We start from the raw sequence: 14,454 nt of genomic DNA, 5'->3' as shown, positions 1-14,454 counted from the left end.
ACACTTTTTTTCAGCTTTTAACCAATATGACTTTGAGGGTGGTGTGTGAAGAATTATGGTCAGAATGTCCACATTTGAGACCAAACTGTTACCATTGTACCATTTGTATCATTTTCAGCTGCATAAGTGCCCTCTATGGGTTCAAACCTGCTTTTTTTCCCCTGAAAAATGCACAAAATGTGGTACAACCTGGCTGACATCACGATGAACCAAAGACTATGGGATTTCAAGATAGTAACTCCCCTACTCCCCCTGTACCCTTTCCCGGCTCCTCACAACTCCAAGCCTATTCCCATGATGTCACAAGCATTTTCCTACCAATATGGCGCTACAATACACACAGCTCATTGGCTGTTTGTGTCACTTGACCTGTTAATCACCTGTTAATTGATTATAATCACCTGTTATTTTCCTACCAAGATGGCCATGTGGTGATGTAACATAATACTATCAATAAAAGCCACTATAATCATAAATAGAAATAAAAGGAAGGAAATGGCATTGTGTTGCTGTAAATCATTCCCAACCTTTTTCATATTAAGGAGCCCTAATTTAGTTCACATTGGGGCAATGGACCCCCATATGATGAGATTTGATCTCTCAGATGCAAATCTGTTTTTATTTTATTTTATGTAGCCTAGATATGATTTTGTCCAGAATTCCATATTGTGGCAGCTGAATACCACAGACTGCAGGTTATGACACCGTTAAGGCACATATACCATGACGCAGTTTTATATCAAAATATAAGTCTTTATTATAGAGAAAAGTATATAAGTTTGTTGATTAAAACAGCTCTAGGCACCACAGTAATACAGGTTGGCTGACAGCAAGATGGCAATACAGTATAACAATTAAAGCAACAAAAGAAAATATAAACAGACCAAGGCAGTGGCCCACTACTGTAAACCAACAATGACGCTGCCTTCAACATAACACATGGGCCACGGCAGGGACTATACAGCACACGCTGTTGTCAGCCCGTCGCACGGCGTCGCAGCCTCGCAAGCTGCCCAATATGCCACTGGCTGTAACTGCTAAATGCAGCTGAGTCCAGCCCTCCAGCCACAGTAAATCGGGGCAACGTGGACCCCAGCGTGCGGGATCCCAGCCCTTCGTGGAGGCGACCAAGCCCAGTCTAACAGCTGCGGATTGCCAACAGGTGCCTCTTATTGCCTAATCACAGCTCAGCACTCCGATACACTTCTGATCTGGCCAGCCACTATGGCAAGTCCACTGGGCTACAATATATATTAGGTTGAGAAATAACAGAGAATCCTGGAATCCTCTCAAGGACCACTGGTGGTCCCCGGACCCCACATTGAGAACCACTCAACCACTTCGATTGTGCAGAGAGCAATGGCAGAGAGAGAGAGAAGAGAGAGAGGAGGAGGGAGAATGTTGGGTCGCGCCCGTGGAGAAAGCAGAGGGTGATTTTGCAGAGGGTGCACCTTTGGACACGAATCCCGAAAAAATCCCAAACGAAAATTAAAAACTGACTTAATAGCGTTCTAGAAGACAAGTTGGTGAACAATTTAACGTGTTTACCTCAATGCAGAAATCTCCCATTGTGATTACATTAGAGCGTGTTCAGAGCGGGGGGTTTGTATTGCCTGTATTGTGCTGCTGCGGCCGGCTCGCGTCACCAGGCTCTTTTAACGTTAGTTACATGGGAGTCAATGGCAGTTAACTAGTTCGCCACTGAATGACCAAATTGATATAACTTTCAACCATTTTGAGCAACGCTGTTTCCATACAGGCCACCAGCGTTGGCTAGTTGTTGATATTTATAAAGATATTGTAGGTCTCATATAAGATTTTTCTTGATGCGGTGGGCAAACTGTCATGGCGTCGTTTTCCGAAAATTCTTTCCGAAGTTTACTCTCTGACCACAGCCAAAGAGTATAGTGAGACAAGAGGAGACAATCTTCACCTTCATTTCTTGGTTTTTCCCATAGGTTTTTTCAAATCAAGCAGCATGCCGTTCTGCCAGAAATCTGGGGGTTTAGTCCTGCTTTAAGCATTTGAACAGGGTTATAAAGATGAAATAATTTTGTTTTGTAATTCTCGTTCTTATCCTCCTTTGTCTTCCTACTCCCTTCTTTTCTTGCCTGCCCCTCTCCAGAGCCTTGTCCTGCGGATGGATGTGCCAACACCAGCTGTCCCACTGGCCTGGAGAGACACAGTTGTGCTCCCTGCCCAGTATCCTGTGCCCACATCAGCAGTGGGACTACCTGTGATCCCATGCCACCCTGTTTTTCAGGTCAGTCGGCCAAGTAAGGCAATAAGCTCTTGCTTGGAAAGTAAGCACGAAATGTGTTCTCGTATAGTGTGCTACTACTGTTCTTTATGGTGCCATATTATGTGTCATAGATGTTCTTATGTTAAGACGTAACACATATCGAGCACCGTGGTAGTTCAGGCAGGCCACGAATGTCAAGCCCAGCTTAAACCCAGCCCACAGCTGATTAGGAGCTGATCTCAAACCCAGCCCACATCAGCTGACTGCTTAGCTGATGCATTCGATTGGCTCAACTCAAACAGGGCACCCTCTTTAATTCTGCTCCAGTCTGCTGCCTAACATGGCTGCTTCATCTGCAAGCTGTTTGCAACCCACCTCCTCCCCAGCTCCTCCTTTCATGCTGTGTCTGGCTTAAACAACTTCATTTCTGTTGTCATTGTTGCTTGCTCTGTTCTGTACCTGGGGGTGTTTTGTTGCTCTCCTTGCATTAAGGCTATTCCATGTTGCTCATGGAGGGGGCAAGGAGCTCCCAGAATCTGCTGCTGCCGCACTACAGAACAGAGCCATACCGCAGAATAGAACATATCATGCAAATAAAAGCTTTAAATTGATCTAAGTGGTCTTGTGTTTTTGACTAAAGTTGTCCTGACTGAACTTCAATTACCTTATTGCTCTCTAATGTGCTTCAGCTTTCTCTCTTTCTCTCTTGCACTGTGCCTCCTGCCACCTCCCTCTTTAACGGATTATATCTTTAGCTGCGGCCAGCAGGGCCAGCAGCTCTATAAGTCAGTGGTTCCCAACCAGGGGTACGTGTACCCCTAGGGATACTTGAGCAGCTTGAAGGGGGTACGTGGAAAGATTGGGGATCACAATTTATTTACAAAATGAAAAAAAAAAAAACAGTATTCCAAGTCATTTCATAGGCCCATTTCTAAAATGCTATGTATGCAGTGTTGGTAAAAAATGAAGACTTTTTCAACCCACCAGAATTATATTATAAAGGGGATTCATTCAAATTATTTTCATGTAATAGGCTAATCAGTCGTGTTAGATGCTAAAAGTTTGAATATGAGTTTAATAGAACCAATTTAGAGAATCATCAACACGCCTGAGTGAGGGGGTACTATTGGCATGGCGAAACAGCTCAAGGGGTACATAAGCCAGAAAAGGTTGGGAAACACTGCATAAGTCACTCTGTTGGTCTGTTGGTTGGTCTGTCCACAACTGTCCACACTGTTGGTGTGGGCGAGGGGGGGGGGGCTGGGGGGCAAATTTCACATTGGAGTTTTCCGTATCCGGGCACGCCCAAGTGTTCCCCAGACCACCGTTTCAAGTGTATCCTGTCACGGTTCACTGATCCACGCCCGGGCATGGAACGCAACGTTCATCAAACGAACCGGACATGGGGTCAGTTTGGAGACAAGTGTGCTCGGAAACGGTCCCGGGTCCCCACAGTGAGAAAGCACCCTAAGTCACTCTATTGTTTAGCGGGCACAGTTTTTGCCCTAGGAGGCCGGAATTGGGCATGGAGGTCAAGTGTGTGTGTGAAGGTGTGTGTTTGTGTTCATGTCAACTGGCTAAAAGCCGGGGGGAATTTCACAATGGAGTGGAGTGGAGGATGTCATACTGACTGAAATCGCATATCTGGTCGCAGCTATTGCAAATTTGCGCTTGTTTAATGATTCATTATGGTCTTCAAAAATGCAGTCCTCAAGTGCTGCTCTGGAGGTAGTCTTGAATAGCTCGTGCTCTAAAATAAACCCTTGCCTATTCCCATCCTCAAATTGCAGTAGTCAATATTGAGATTTCCATCATAACCTTTCTCTCTGTCTCTACAACTCTGTCTAACTCCAGGCTGCTGGTGTCCGGAGGGCAGGGTGATGAGCCACACAAAGCAATGCGTGTCCCCAGAGGAGTGTGTGTGTGAGGTGGGTGGTGTACGCTACTGGCCGGGCCAGCAGGTGAAGGTGGACTGTGAGATCTGTGTGTGTGAAAGAGGAAGGCCTCAGCAATGTCAGCCCAATCCAGAATGTGCAGGTCAGTCTGTTTTAATACACACAGTTCATTTCAAGGTCAACATCAACTTCAATTGTGATTCTTTATGCACACAGCAAGCATCATCCTTCATCTACATGAACTTTCAAGGTCTCTATTTGGAGTAGCCATGTATGTACCGTAGTCTCTTTGAAATGTGATAGTTAACTCTATTACTGTAGTGCACTGTGGCTGGTCTTCATGGTCTGAGTGGGGTGAGTGTTTGGGGCCGTGTGGTGTCCAGAGCGTCCAGTGGTCGTTCCGCAGCCCAAACAACCCCACCAAGCATGGAGATGGGAGGACGTGCAGAGGAATCTACCGGAAAGCCCGCCGGTTAGTAGCCCTTGTGTTACCTTGTGTTGTTTGCACGATCTTGCATGACTATACACTACACCGCATGGCGCATTAACATCAAGAACTACTGTATTGTATGTCCTTGCCCCGCAAAGTGCAGACGTTAAAGGAGAATTTCGGTTTTTTTGAACCTGGACCCATCTCCTGGCAATAATTATGATTTGGCCACTCACCCAGCGATCTCCGCGGCGTTTCTGGCCGTCCTAGCGTTGTTTTGAGATCAATAGCGTCCAAGTCAGTTGTAAAATGGAGCTGATTTGGGGCCAAGTGTGAGCCTGTCTTTCCTGCATCTAAATAGCTATTTTTATTCCCGTTTTCGCCAAATATCGTCATAATCTGATCCCTCAAGAACCACCAGAGTGATATTTCGCCAAAGGCTGTTTCCTGGAGTCGCACAGGGATCAAATTACCTCAAACGTGATCTCGGTCACCAAGTCTCGTGAAGTCCCGCGATACTTTCCTGCCGACTGGCCAAGTACAGGTAGGACGCTTTTGCGGTGGTGGTTTTAGCGTAACCTATGTGGGGTTTGGCGTAACCTATGTGGGATTCGAAATAACGAAGGTTATGCCAAAGATCGCTGGGTGAGTGGCCAAATCATAATTAATGCCAGGAGATGGGTCCAGGTTAAAAAAAAACGAAATTCTCCTTTAATGCATGCAGTTCCGTCAGTTCTATTTCTTCTTCCAATGCTATTCCATTCCAGGTTCCAGGTTATGTCACAGTGTGAGTTTTCCATAATGTATGTGCTTTTCCTCATGCAGTAATGTGTTTGTCCTTGACCCCTTGCATGTATGTGTGTCCCTATTCCTGCATGTGTTTGTGCCTGTCTGTGTGAGTGCAGCTGCCAGACAGATGCCTGTGAGGAGTGCGAGTACCAGGGTCAGACCCATGCAGTGGGCGACAGATGGAGGACAGGCCAGTGCCAGTTATGCCACTGTCTGCCCAGCCTCACAGTGCAGTGTTCCCCCTACTGCCCATATGCTGTCACTGGATGCCCACAGGTAAGAAGTGAAATGTGTGTATGTTTTCCCAATGCATACTGTATGTTTCTGTGTATGTGCCAAGTTTTCGTGTATGTAAGCAGGTAGTTGTGTAGATACAGTGGAGTATATTTGTGCTTTGTGCAAATCTTTATTTGTGTTTGCACTTCTTTTATTTTTTTTTATATTTTATGTTGGTTTTTCAAAATATAAAACATACACAATGACAGTACAGAAACATTCACAGTAAAGACAAACCAAAAAAAGATAAGATAAAGAGACAAAAATATGTACAAATACATTGAGACAGTACTAGAGTAAATAGAGAGATCATTCAGATAGTCATTCAATCAAGTTCCAAGTGAACCCTGGCGTGGTTCATTTGTTGTGTGAAAGCAAAACGGACTAAACACAAGAGCGCCAGTGCATCTCATGCACTCATGCAGTGCATCATGAGTAGAAGACGGTAGAAGGGAGCAAAACAAACACTGCGGCGTGCACACGTGTACAGTACCTGCGCGCCGCGTCGTGACGTACGTCGTCATAACAACATCACATTTCTCAACAGCTGGCCGGCTTGCCTATCTCCTTCAGTATGTAGGCTACTCTCATCTGCAGAATGAAATGTTCAACAGCTTGCTGCCTCATCTGCTGCTCATATTGGGCACATTCTTGTTAAATAATTATTTGATAGTAACACCAAAGTAAAACCCAGAAATCCCAATATCGCAGGTGGTGTTGCTCCATGGTTTGTGTTTTGCGGATTCACTTGTGTTGTTCAGTCAGCCCTCAGCCAGGCAAGAAGCCTGCTGGAGAGGAGAGATTTCCCTTCTCTATTCTGTCCAATAGACGAGTGACTGTTTCGACCACGTGACATTGTTTAGAAAGTTTGGTGCGCTTGACAAATTTGCTTGTGTGAAAGCGAACCAGACCAAATGAAAATCGCAACAATGTTGCAACTTCACCCCCCCGAATCGCACCGAGTCCACCAGCTTATATGTGAAAGCGAGGTTACAGTTTGTGAAGTTGCCCAGAAGGCATATCTCAGGATCCATTGGAAAAGTTATATGAATAATTGTCGATATAGCATCACAAACCCCCTGCCAGAAACCTTGTAGGTTATTACAATGCCAGGTGGAATGGAGGACAGTGCCCTCTTCTGTGTTTGCACTTCTGTGTGTTTGTGCTTAAATACATCTGTATTTCAACGTTATCTCATGTAAATAGTACAATGTACGCTGTCCTTTGTAACTGTCTACATCTCTACTTCCTCCACAGCCTTCACTTTTCATACACATAGTTGTGTCTCATAGCAACTCTACCACTCTGTGTAAATGTCCCTTTGTTCCTATAGGACCAGAGTCTGGTGCCTGGGGAGGGAGACAGCTGTTGTTACTGCCAAGGTAAAGTCAGAGCTGTTGTTACACAATCGACAATGTCTTGTATTCTGATAAAGTGCACTTGAGCTAGACTGAGTCTGCTCGCTAAGTAAGCGTCTGCTAAATGCTCCAAATTTAAATGCAAGTCACATGCACTGCTACTAAAGTAGGCTACCTCTGTTAACTGATTCCTTACAGTATCTCTCAGGGCTTAAAATTTGCCGCAGGATTGCGAGATTCGCGCATCTTTTTGGAAATTCCCCCACAATTTATAAAGGGGGAGTAATCCCGCAATGGTTTACGCCAGGGGTTTCAAACTCAGGGCCCGCCACGCCACTTGATATCAAGTTATAGTGAAATCAGGCCCGCACCTCCCACTCGCTCCCGAGGCGTGTGGACGAGGCTCTGCCTTGGCGTAGGGTTGCCAGATAAATTTCCATAGATGTGCAGTTCCTTGGGCGGTTTTGTGTGCATTTTGGCGGGTTTTGAACTCTTTGTGCTGGAAACCGTCAGCAGTATCTGGCAACACGGCTTCACACTCCAGGCCAGCGGCCTGCTAAACAGGTGATTCGGTTCACCCGAGTGAAAAACCAAGTGGAAAGAAAAACATTTGCACGCTAAAATGTTGTCTTTTGTTGAGAAGTGAACATGTCGCTGTCAAAAGGCAAAAGAAAGGTTGATGACGAGCACAGACAGTTTCAGGAGCAGTGGGAGAGTGATTCTTTTTTCGTCGAGTTCAAAGGGAATGCCGCCTATTATTTGCAAAGAGAAAATCGCTGTACTAAAAGAATATAACCTGAAGTGAATAAGAATAAGCGAATAAGCAGGGATGCAAACTAGTCACCTTTAGGTAACAGTGAGTCACCTTTTTCATCCCAAAATAGGGCACTTAAGTGAATGATTTTGTGTCTGCCCTGGTATCTGTCACCTCTTTAACTATCCATGACTTTACATCCCTTTTGTCATTGTGTTTTATCTGGAGACTAAGCAGCCATAGGCTTTCGGTTGTATTAAAGCTTTTATTTTTTGTATTGAGTGATACACTTTACTAAAACACTCATATAATACCCCAGGTGTGCATAAACTACAGGTTAAGTAAAGACAAAAATGTGAAATTATTATGTTATCCGACAGGAGAAGCAGATATTTACCGGTTATCGTATCGGCTGAAAAAATCCCCCCCAAAGTCTATAAATCCCCCCTATCTGAAGAACATAAGGGGGGAATTCCCCCCCAGTTTGCAAAGTGAATTTTGAGCCCTGTCTCTGATGTTGTCAGACTCTGGAAAAATCAGCAGAGTTGTTGATTTGTGTTTTTGTTCAGATTTTTTTATGTGGGCTGGTATCAGGTACTTGCATACAGTCAGTGTGCTACATGCAGTAGAATGCAGCCGGCGCGCTTCCAGTTTGGAGAAATGGAGACCGGCCACGTCAGGCGAATAGAGCTGTCTGCTGAGTGTGAAGGGGACCATGAGCAAAAATGTAAAAAACAAAAACAAAACAAAAACAAAAAAAATACATAAAATGTAGGAGACCCATTCCTGGCTGTTCATTGGCTAATGAGTCTCGCATTTTGGTCCTCCGCTCACGCCACTCTCTTAGAGGACACTAGCCATGTGCAGCTGGAAACTCACTTCTTGTTCTTATTATAGCTCAAGCACCTGGCTGTGCAGAAAAAAATTACATCTTTTTAAGTCAACTTGGAATCTCAGTGCTTGTGGAGACTTGGATTACGCCAGGTGAACAGTATGGAAGCATTTTATGTATTTTCTTCTGTTGTTTTTTATGTTTTTTCTCATGGCCCCCTTTACACTCAGCAGACAGCTCTACTTGCCTGACGGTCTCAATTTATCCAAACTGGGACCACGCCGGATGCATTCTACTGCATGTAGTACACTGACTGTATGCAAGTACCTCATACAACTTAGGCTATCCCTTTAAATTCCTGTTCACCAAAATTGCAGCATTCCAAATAAGCAAATAGCATTCCTTGCTCATCATTTCAAACATTACCATCATTTAGCGACAGTGTTTTATGACAGTAACTCTTCTATTCCACAACACCCCTGTAGGAGGCAATGCCACCATTCCTCTGACAACAAGCCCTGCCACTGTGACATCCAAGCCAGCAGAGGGCACTACACCCTGGGTGCCCACCTACCCACTTCCTCCTGGTGGTTAGTGACTTTCTTTTGTGATCAGTTACCTCTGTAATTATTCTGGTAGAGGGATAGCATGCATGTAAACATTTATGACATGTCCTATTCAGATTCACCTATGGCCCGCAATATCCCAGGATTATATACATGGTCACTGTGTGAGTGTTCCTCTCCTCTCTCCCCCCTCTCTTATTCTCACTCTCCAGATGAGTGCTGGTCTCCTCTGGGTATCCAGTCTCTCCCAGCCTCCAGTTTCAGCGCCTCATCCCATCAGCCTGGTCACCCACCTGTAGCTGCTCGCCTTTATGGCTGGGACCCGCACAAAGACCTCCAGGTACTGACCCCAGATAAGACTAAATTTCTTCCAGTTTAGATGACCTATCTCTTCTATCAGACCACATGTTGACTATTGGGAATGGTAGATTTGAGAGCATTATTAACTTACCATTTCCTCATCCAAAACACTTTAGAAATGTATTAAACCATATAGCCTCCTGTGATGTTTATTTTGTACTGTGAGGGTGATAATTATACAAACCCAGTTATCAGCATCAGGTGTAATTCATTTAGAAAATCTATGTCTGCAGGGCTGGAGTCCAGAGCCGGAGGAGTATAAGGACTTACCACAGAGAAGCCCTGAAGGACACAGTGGTGCCAAGCAGAGCCCCTACTTAGAGATAGATCTGCTGAAGCCGCTTAACATCACTGGTAAAGATCCATGCATGTACACTGTAGTAGAACTTGTCTGAGGAAGAGCGTTAGCTCGAAACGTCACTGTTGTTGGATGGCTAATTAAAAGGTAAACGGGAGCTCAGTGTGCAGACCTTCTTTCTTTTTTATTGTTTACTGTTTTTGGTTCCTGCACCTACTTTATTGTGTTGGATGTGCGTGACTGCCTCTTTACTACACTGTAGTAGAACTGAAATAGTGTTGGTGTACCATATTACACTCAAATTCTGTCCCTCCCCATTTGTCTCCCTTTCCATTCTCTCTCTCTCCCCTCCCCCTCTCTCTCTCTTCCCTCTTCTAGGTGTGCTGACCCAGGGTGGTGGTGTGTTTGACACTTATGTGTCCAGCTTCTACCTTCAGTTCAGTCAAGACGGCAGACAGTGGCACACTTACCAGGAACTCATCACTGATGCCCCGCCCAGAGCCAAGGTACAGTAAAACAATAGACCAGTACTACAGCTACTATCAAAGACTTACTTTCAAGGCCATTTGTCAGTCATGTTTGACCTTTCCCACGGCAGGTTTTTCTTGGTAACCGTGACGATCGAGGGGTGGCAGAGAGCAGGCTCGACAGGGTAGTGTTGGCTCAGTTTGTCCGCCTGGTGCCACACGACTTCCAGAGCGCCATCTACCTCCGCCTTGAGATCATGGGCTGTGGAGATGGTGAGTAGATAGTTATCTGATCATGGGCTGTGGAGATGGTGAGTAGATAGTTATCTGTTAACATTAGTTTGCTGTTTTACTGTTGTCTTTTTTCCCATGGTGCTGGCAGCAGGCCAGGCTGAGGACAGAAGATGTCAAAGTCAGGACACTCACTCACCCACCCACCCACTAGTGGAAGTTTAGTGAAGGGGGAGGGGCTAGGGAATAGGGTCCATCGTAGCTAGGGATAGGAAGCCCTCAGTTCGAGGGGTGGGTAGAGGGAGTGGCTTAGGGGGATGTGGGTGGTCCAACAATGCCCAAAAGGAAGGGACTGGCACTCTCCAATCCCGAAGCCAAGCACAAGAAATTGGCTCGAGCCAGAGAAGCTCAGCAGTGAACTGTCGAGGAAATCGGATGGAAGATTGGAACTCCAACCCCATATAATGCAGATGATAAGACAGGGTCTCCACAGAAGTCTGTTCCAAGCACCTTGGTCCCATCATCTCCTCTGCCTGCCACAGTAACTGGATCTTCAGCTTCACTCAAGTTCAATAGACCAGAGCCTTCTTTTGGCCGAGGCCACGGCAGAGGTTTTCAGAAGAAGACCCCCATGATGGCACCCGGCACTTTCTAAACCTGTCTCCAGTAAAAATGCCACTCAACACTTCTCAAACCTCTCCAGTAAAAATGGTCCCTATGGTGAGCCTCAACCCCTACCAATGCAAGTGGACGATCAGAGCTTGAGTCACCAACAAGCCCACCATCCGCACTTGGAGTAACTCTATAGGAGAGGGCAAGCTCTTCTCCTTTGAGATTGTGGATGACAGTGGGGAGATCAGGATCACAGCCTTCAACAAAGAGGTGGTCAAGTTTCCCTTTAGTGAAGCAAGGCAAGGTGTACTGTAAGGCCATGTTGAAGCTAGCCAACAAGGAGTAGCCTACACGTCGCTGAAGAACGATTACGAGATGACGCTCCATGCTAGCTCCATCATGCCCTGCGGTGACAGCCAGGGCTTTCCCACCATGCAGTGCGACTCTGTGCCCATTGTCGAGCTAGACAACAGAGACAAGGATGCCATCAATCAATCAATCAATCAATCAATCAGATTAATACATGTCCCAGAAGGGCACTTTGGTTCACATCAGACAGTAGTGGAGACCATCTACTGCCCTCAGCCGGGGGGCATCATCATCATCATCAATGTGATTGGACTGGAGTGTGTAAGAGTGCAGAGGAGGTTTCCTGTATCACCACTAAGACCAGCAGAGAAACTCCAAGAGAGCCCCCCACTTAATGGACACCAATATCAAAATGGTGACAGCCACACTGTGAGTAGGCAGAGAAGTTTGATGACTCTAATCTGCCTGTAGTCGCCATCAAAGGAGCTCGCTTGTCTGATTTTGTGGGCAGATCTCTCTCTGCTTTGTTCAGCTCAACAGTCATGGTCAACCCAGACCTAACTGAGGCCTTTCGACTGACGCCCTGGTATGACCAGGAGGGCTACGCTCTAATCAGCCAATCAATCCCTGACAGATGAGGTCAGCGGGCAGCGGGGCAAGGGTCAACCAGAAAACACTGAGCGATGATGTCATAACCACTGATGATGTCATCTCATGCCCCACAATCGCCAAGAGATGTCATAGCCATGGATGATGTGGCATGAGTTGGCATGAGTTTAGTCACAACCACAAAAAAGTATGCCCATGGTGCATCGTCCCCACAGTCTCCACCCTAGAAATCGATTATAGTAATAATAATAATAAATATAGCCGCAAGCGGCGATGCGGGGTCCAAGCTTCCGGTGAAAGTTTCAAAGTTTCAAAGTTTCAAAGTTTCAAAGTTTCAAAGTTTCAAAGTTTCAAAGTGTCAAAGTTTAAACATTTATCATTTCAAGACGGTTTCACGTATCCAAATTCTTTATACAACTTTAGATCAGGGAAGTCCAGAGATGACACAGAAAAAGTTTGGGCTCATTCGGGCAAATGGCCTAGGACGAGTTCGTTTTTTTTTTTGGAAAATCTAGCAGGCTTAAATGGGTGTGAGTTATGGGTCAATACGCAAAAGGGTCTGTTATAGCGCCACCATCTGGCCAATATGGCTAATTTTTTGTCTCTGAGCAGTGGGGCACATTTCCAACCTATGTGCAAGGTCTGGCTACTGTAGCCCTTACGGTTTTTGACGTGCATGCTGTTTTAGGGCAGAATAATAATAATAATAATAATAAATATAGCCGCAAGCGGCGATGCGGGGTCCAAGCTTCCGGTGACTTATGATGTCATCATAAATGACATCATATGATGTAATTTATGATGTCATTTATGATGTCATTTATGATGTCATAACTGACGTCATCATAGAGAAGGTGACAGTCTTGTGACATCACTGATGATGTCATCTATGATGTCATCTATGATGTCATCTATGATGTCATCTATGATGACATAGTGTCAAAGTTTAAACATTTATCATTTCAAGACGGTTTCACGTATCCAAATTCTTTATACAACTTTAGATCAGGGAAGTCCAGAGATGACACAGAAAAAGTTTGGGCTCATTCGGGCAAATGGCCTAGGACGAGTTCGTTTTTTTTTTTGGAAAATCTAGCAGGCTTAAATGGGTGTGAGTTATGGGTCAATACGCAAAAGGGTCTGTTATAGCGCCACCATCTGGCCAATATGGCTAATTTTTTGTCTCTGAGCAGTGGGGCACATTTCCAACCTATGTGCAAAGTCTGGCTACTGTAGCCCTTACGGTTTTTGACGTGCATGCTGTTTTAGGGCAGAATAATAATAATAATAATAATAAATATAGCCGCAAGCGGCGATGCGGGGTCCAAGCTTCCGGTGACTTGGGGGGTGTATGTTAGATAATATAGACATAGTTTTTGACGTGCATGCTGTTTTAGGGCGGAATAATAATAATGTCATTTATGATGTCATTTATGATGTCATTTATGATGTCATAACTGACGTCGTCATAGAGAAGGTGACAGTCTTGTGACATCACTGATGATGTCATCTATGATGTCATCTATGATGTCATCTATGATGTCATCTATGATGACATAGTGTCAAAGTTTAAACATTTATCATTTCAAGACGGTTTCACGTATCCAAATTCTTTATACAACTTTAGATCAGGGAAGTCCAGAGATGACACAGAAAAAGTTTGGGCTCATTCGGGCAAATGGCCTAGGACGAGTTCGTTTTTTTTTTTGGAAAGTCTAGCAGGCTTAAATGGGTGTGAGTTATGGGTCAATACGCAAAAGGGTCTGTTATAGCGCCACCATCTGGCCAATATGGCTAATTTTTTGTCTCTGAGCAGTGGGGCACATTTCCAACCTATGTGCAAGGTCTGGCTACTGTAGCCCTTACGGTTTTTGACGTGCATGCTGTTTTAGGGCAGAATAATAATAATAATAATAATAATAAACATTACAGATACAATAGGGATCCACGCACTTCGTGCTTGGACCCCTAAATATAGCCGCAAGCGGCGATGCGGGGTCCAAGCTTCTGGTGACTTGGGGGTTATATGTCAGATAATATTAATATAGACACTGAATTGCACATTTAGTCAGAGTTGATATGTGCACATATATGATATGTGAGTGATGACTGCACAAGTGTGATTTAAGCTGTGGTGATGGGGGCTTTATATAGTACCAGGAGAAGGGCATTTATGATGTCATTTATGATGTCATTTATGATGTCATTTATGATGTCATTTATGATGTCATAACTGACGTCGTCATAGAGAAGGTGACAGTCTTGTGACATCACTGATGATGTCATCTATGATGTCATCTATGATGTCATCTATGATGTCATCTATGATGACATAGTGTCAAAGTTTAAACATTTATCATTTCAAGACGGTTTCACGTATCCAAATTCTTTATACAACTTTAGATCAGGGAAGTCCAGAGATGACA

General features: G+C 44.8%; 1 protein-coding gene across 1 annotated transcript in view; it reads left to right on the top strand.

Moving 5' to 3' along the window:
* The window catches only part of sspo (SCO-spondin), a gene marked incomplete at both ends in the record, with an annotated part of 269,200 nt that overhangs the window by 55,099 nt on the left and 199,647 nt on the right, over window positions 1-14,454 (top strand). Inside the window, 10 exons of the mRNA XM_083632012.1 lie at window positions 2,126-2,263; window positions 4,097-4,279; window positions 4,459-4,609; window positions 5,473-5,632; window positions 6,966-7,014; window positions 9,062-9,166; window positions 9,355-9,482; window positions 9,736-9,856; window positions 10,179-10,306; window positions 10,399-10,544. Coding sequence (XP_083488138.1) covers window positions 2,126-2,263; window positions 4,097-4,279; window positions 4,459-4,609; window positions 5,473-5,632; window positions 6,966-7,014; window positions 9,062-9,166; window positions 9,355-9,482; window positions 9,736-9,856; window positions 10,179-10,306; window positions 10,399-10,544 — 1,309 coding nt within the window. The remainder of the gene's footprint in view (window positions 1-2,125; window positions 2,264-4,096; window positions 4,280-4,458; window positions 4,610-5,472; window positions 5,633-6,965; window positions 7,015-9,061; window positions 9,167-9,354; window positions 9,483-9,735; window positions 9,857-10,178; window positions 10,307-10,398; window positions 10,545-14,454) is intronic.

The sequence above is a fragment of the Poromitra crassiceps genome, assembly GCF_964638095.1.
Source record: "Poromitra crassiceps genome assembly, chromosome: 2".
Lineage (NCBI taxonomy): Eukaryota > Metazoa > Chordata > Actinopteri > Beryciformes > Melamphaidae > Poromitra > Poromitra crassiceps.
This window is presented reverse-complemented; position numbering and strand designations above follow the sequence as displayed.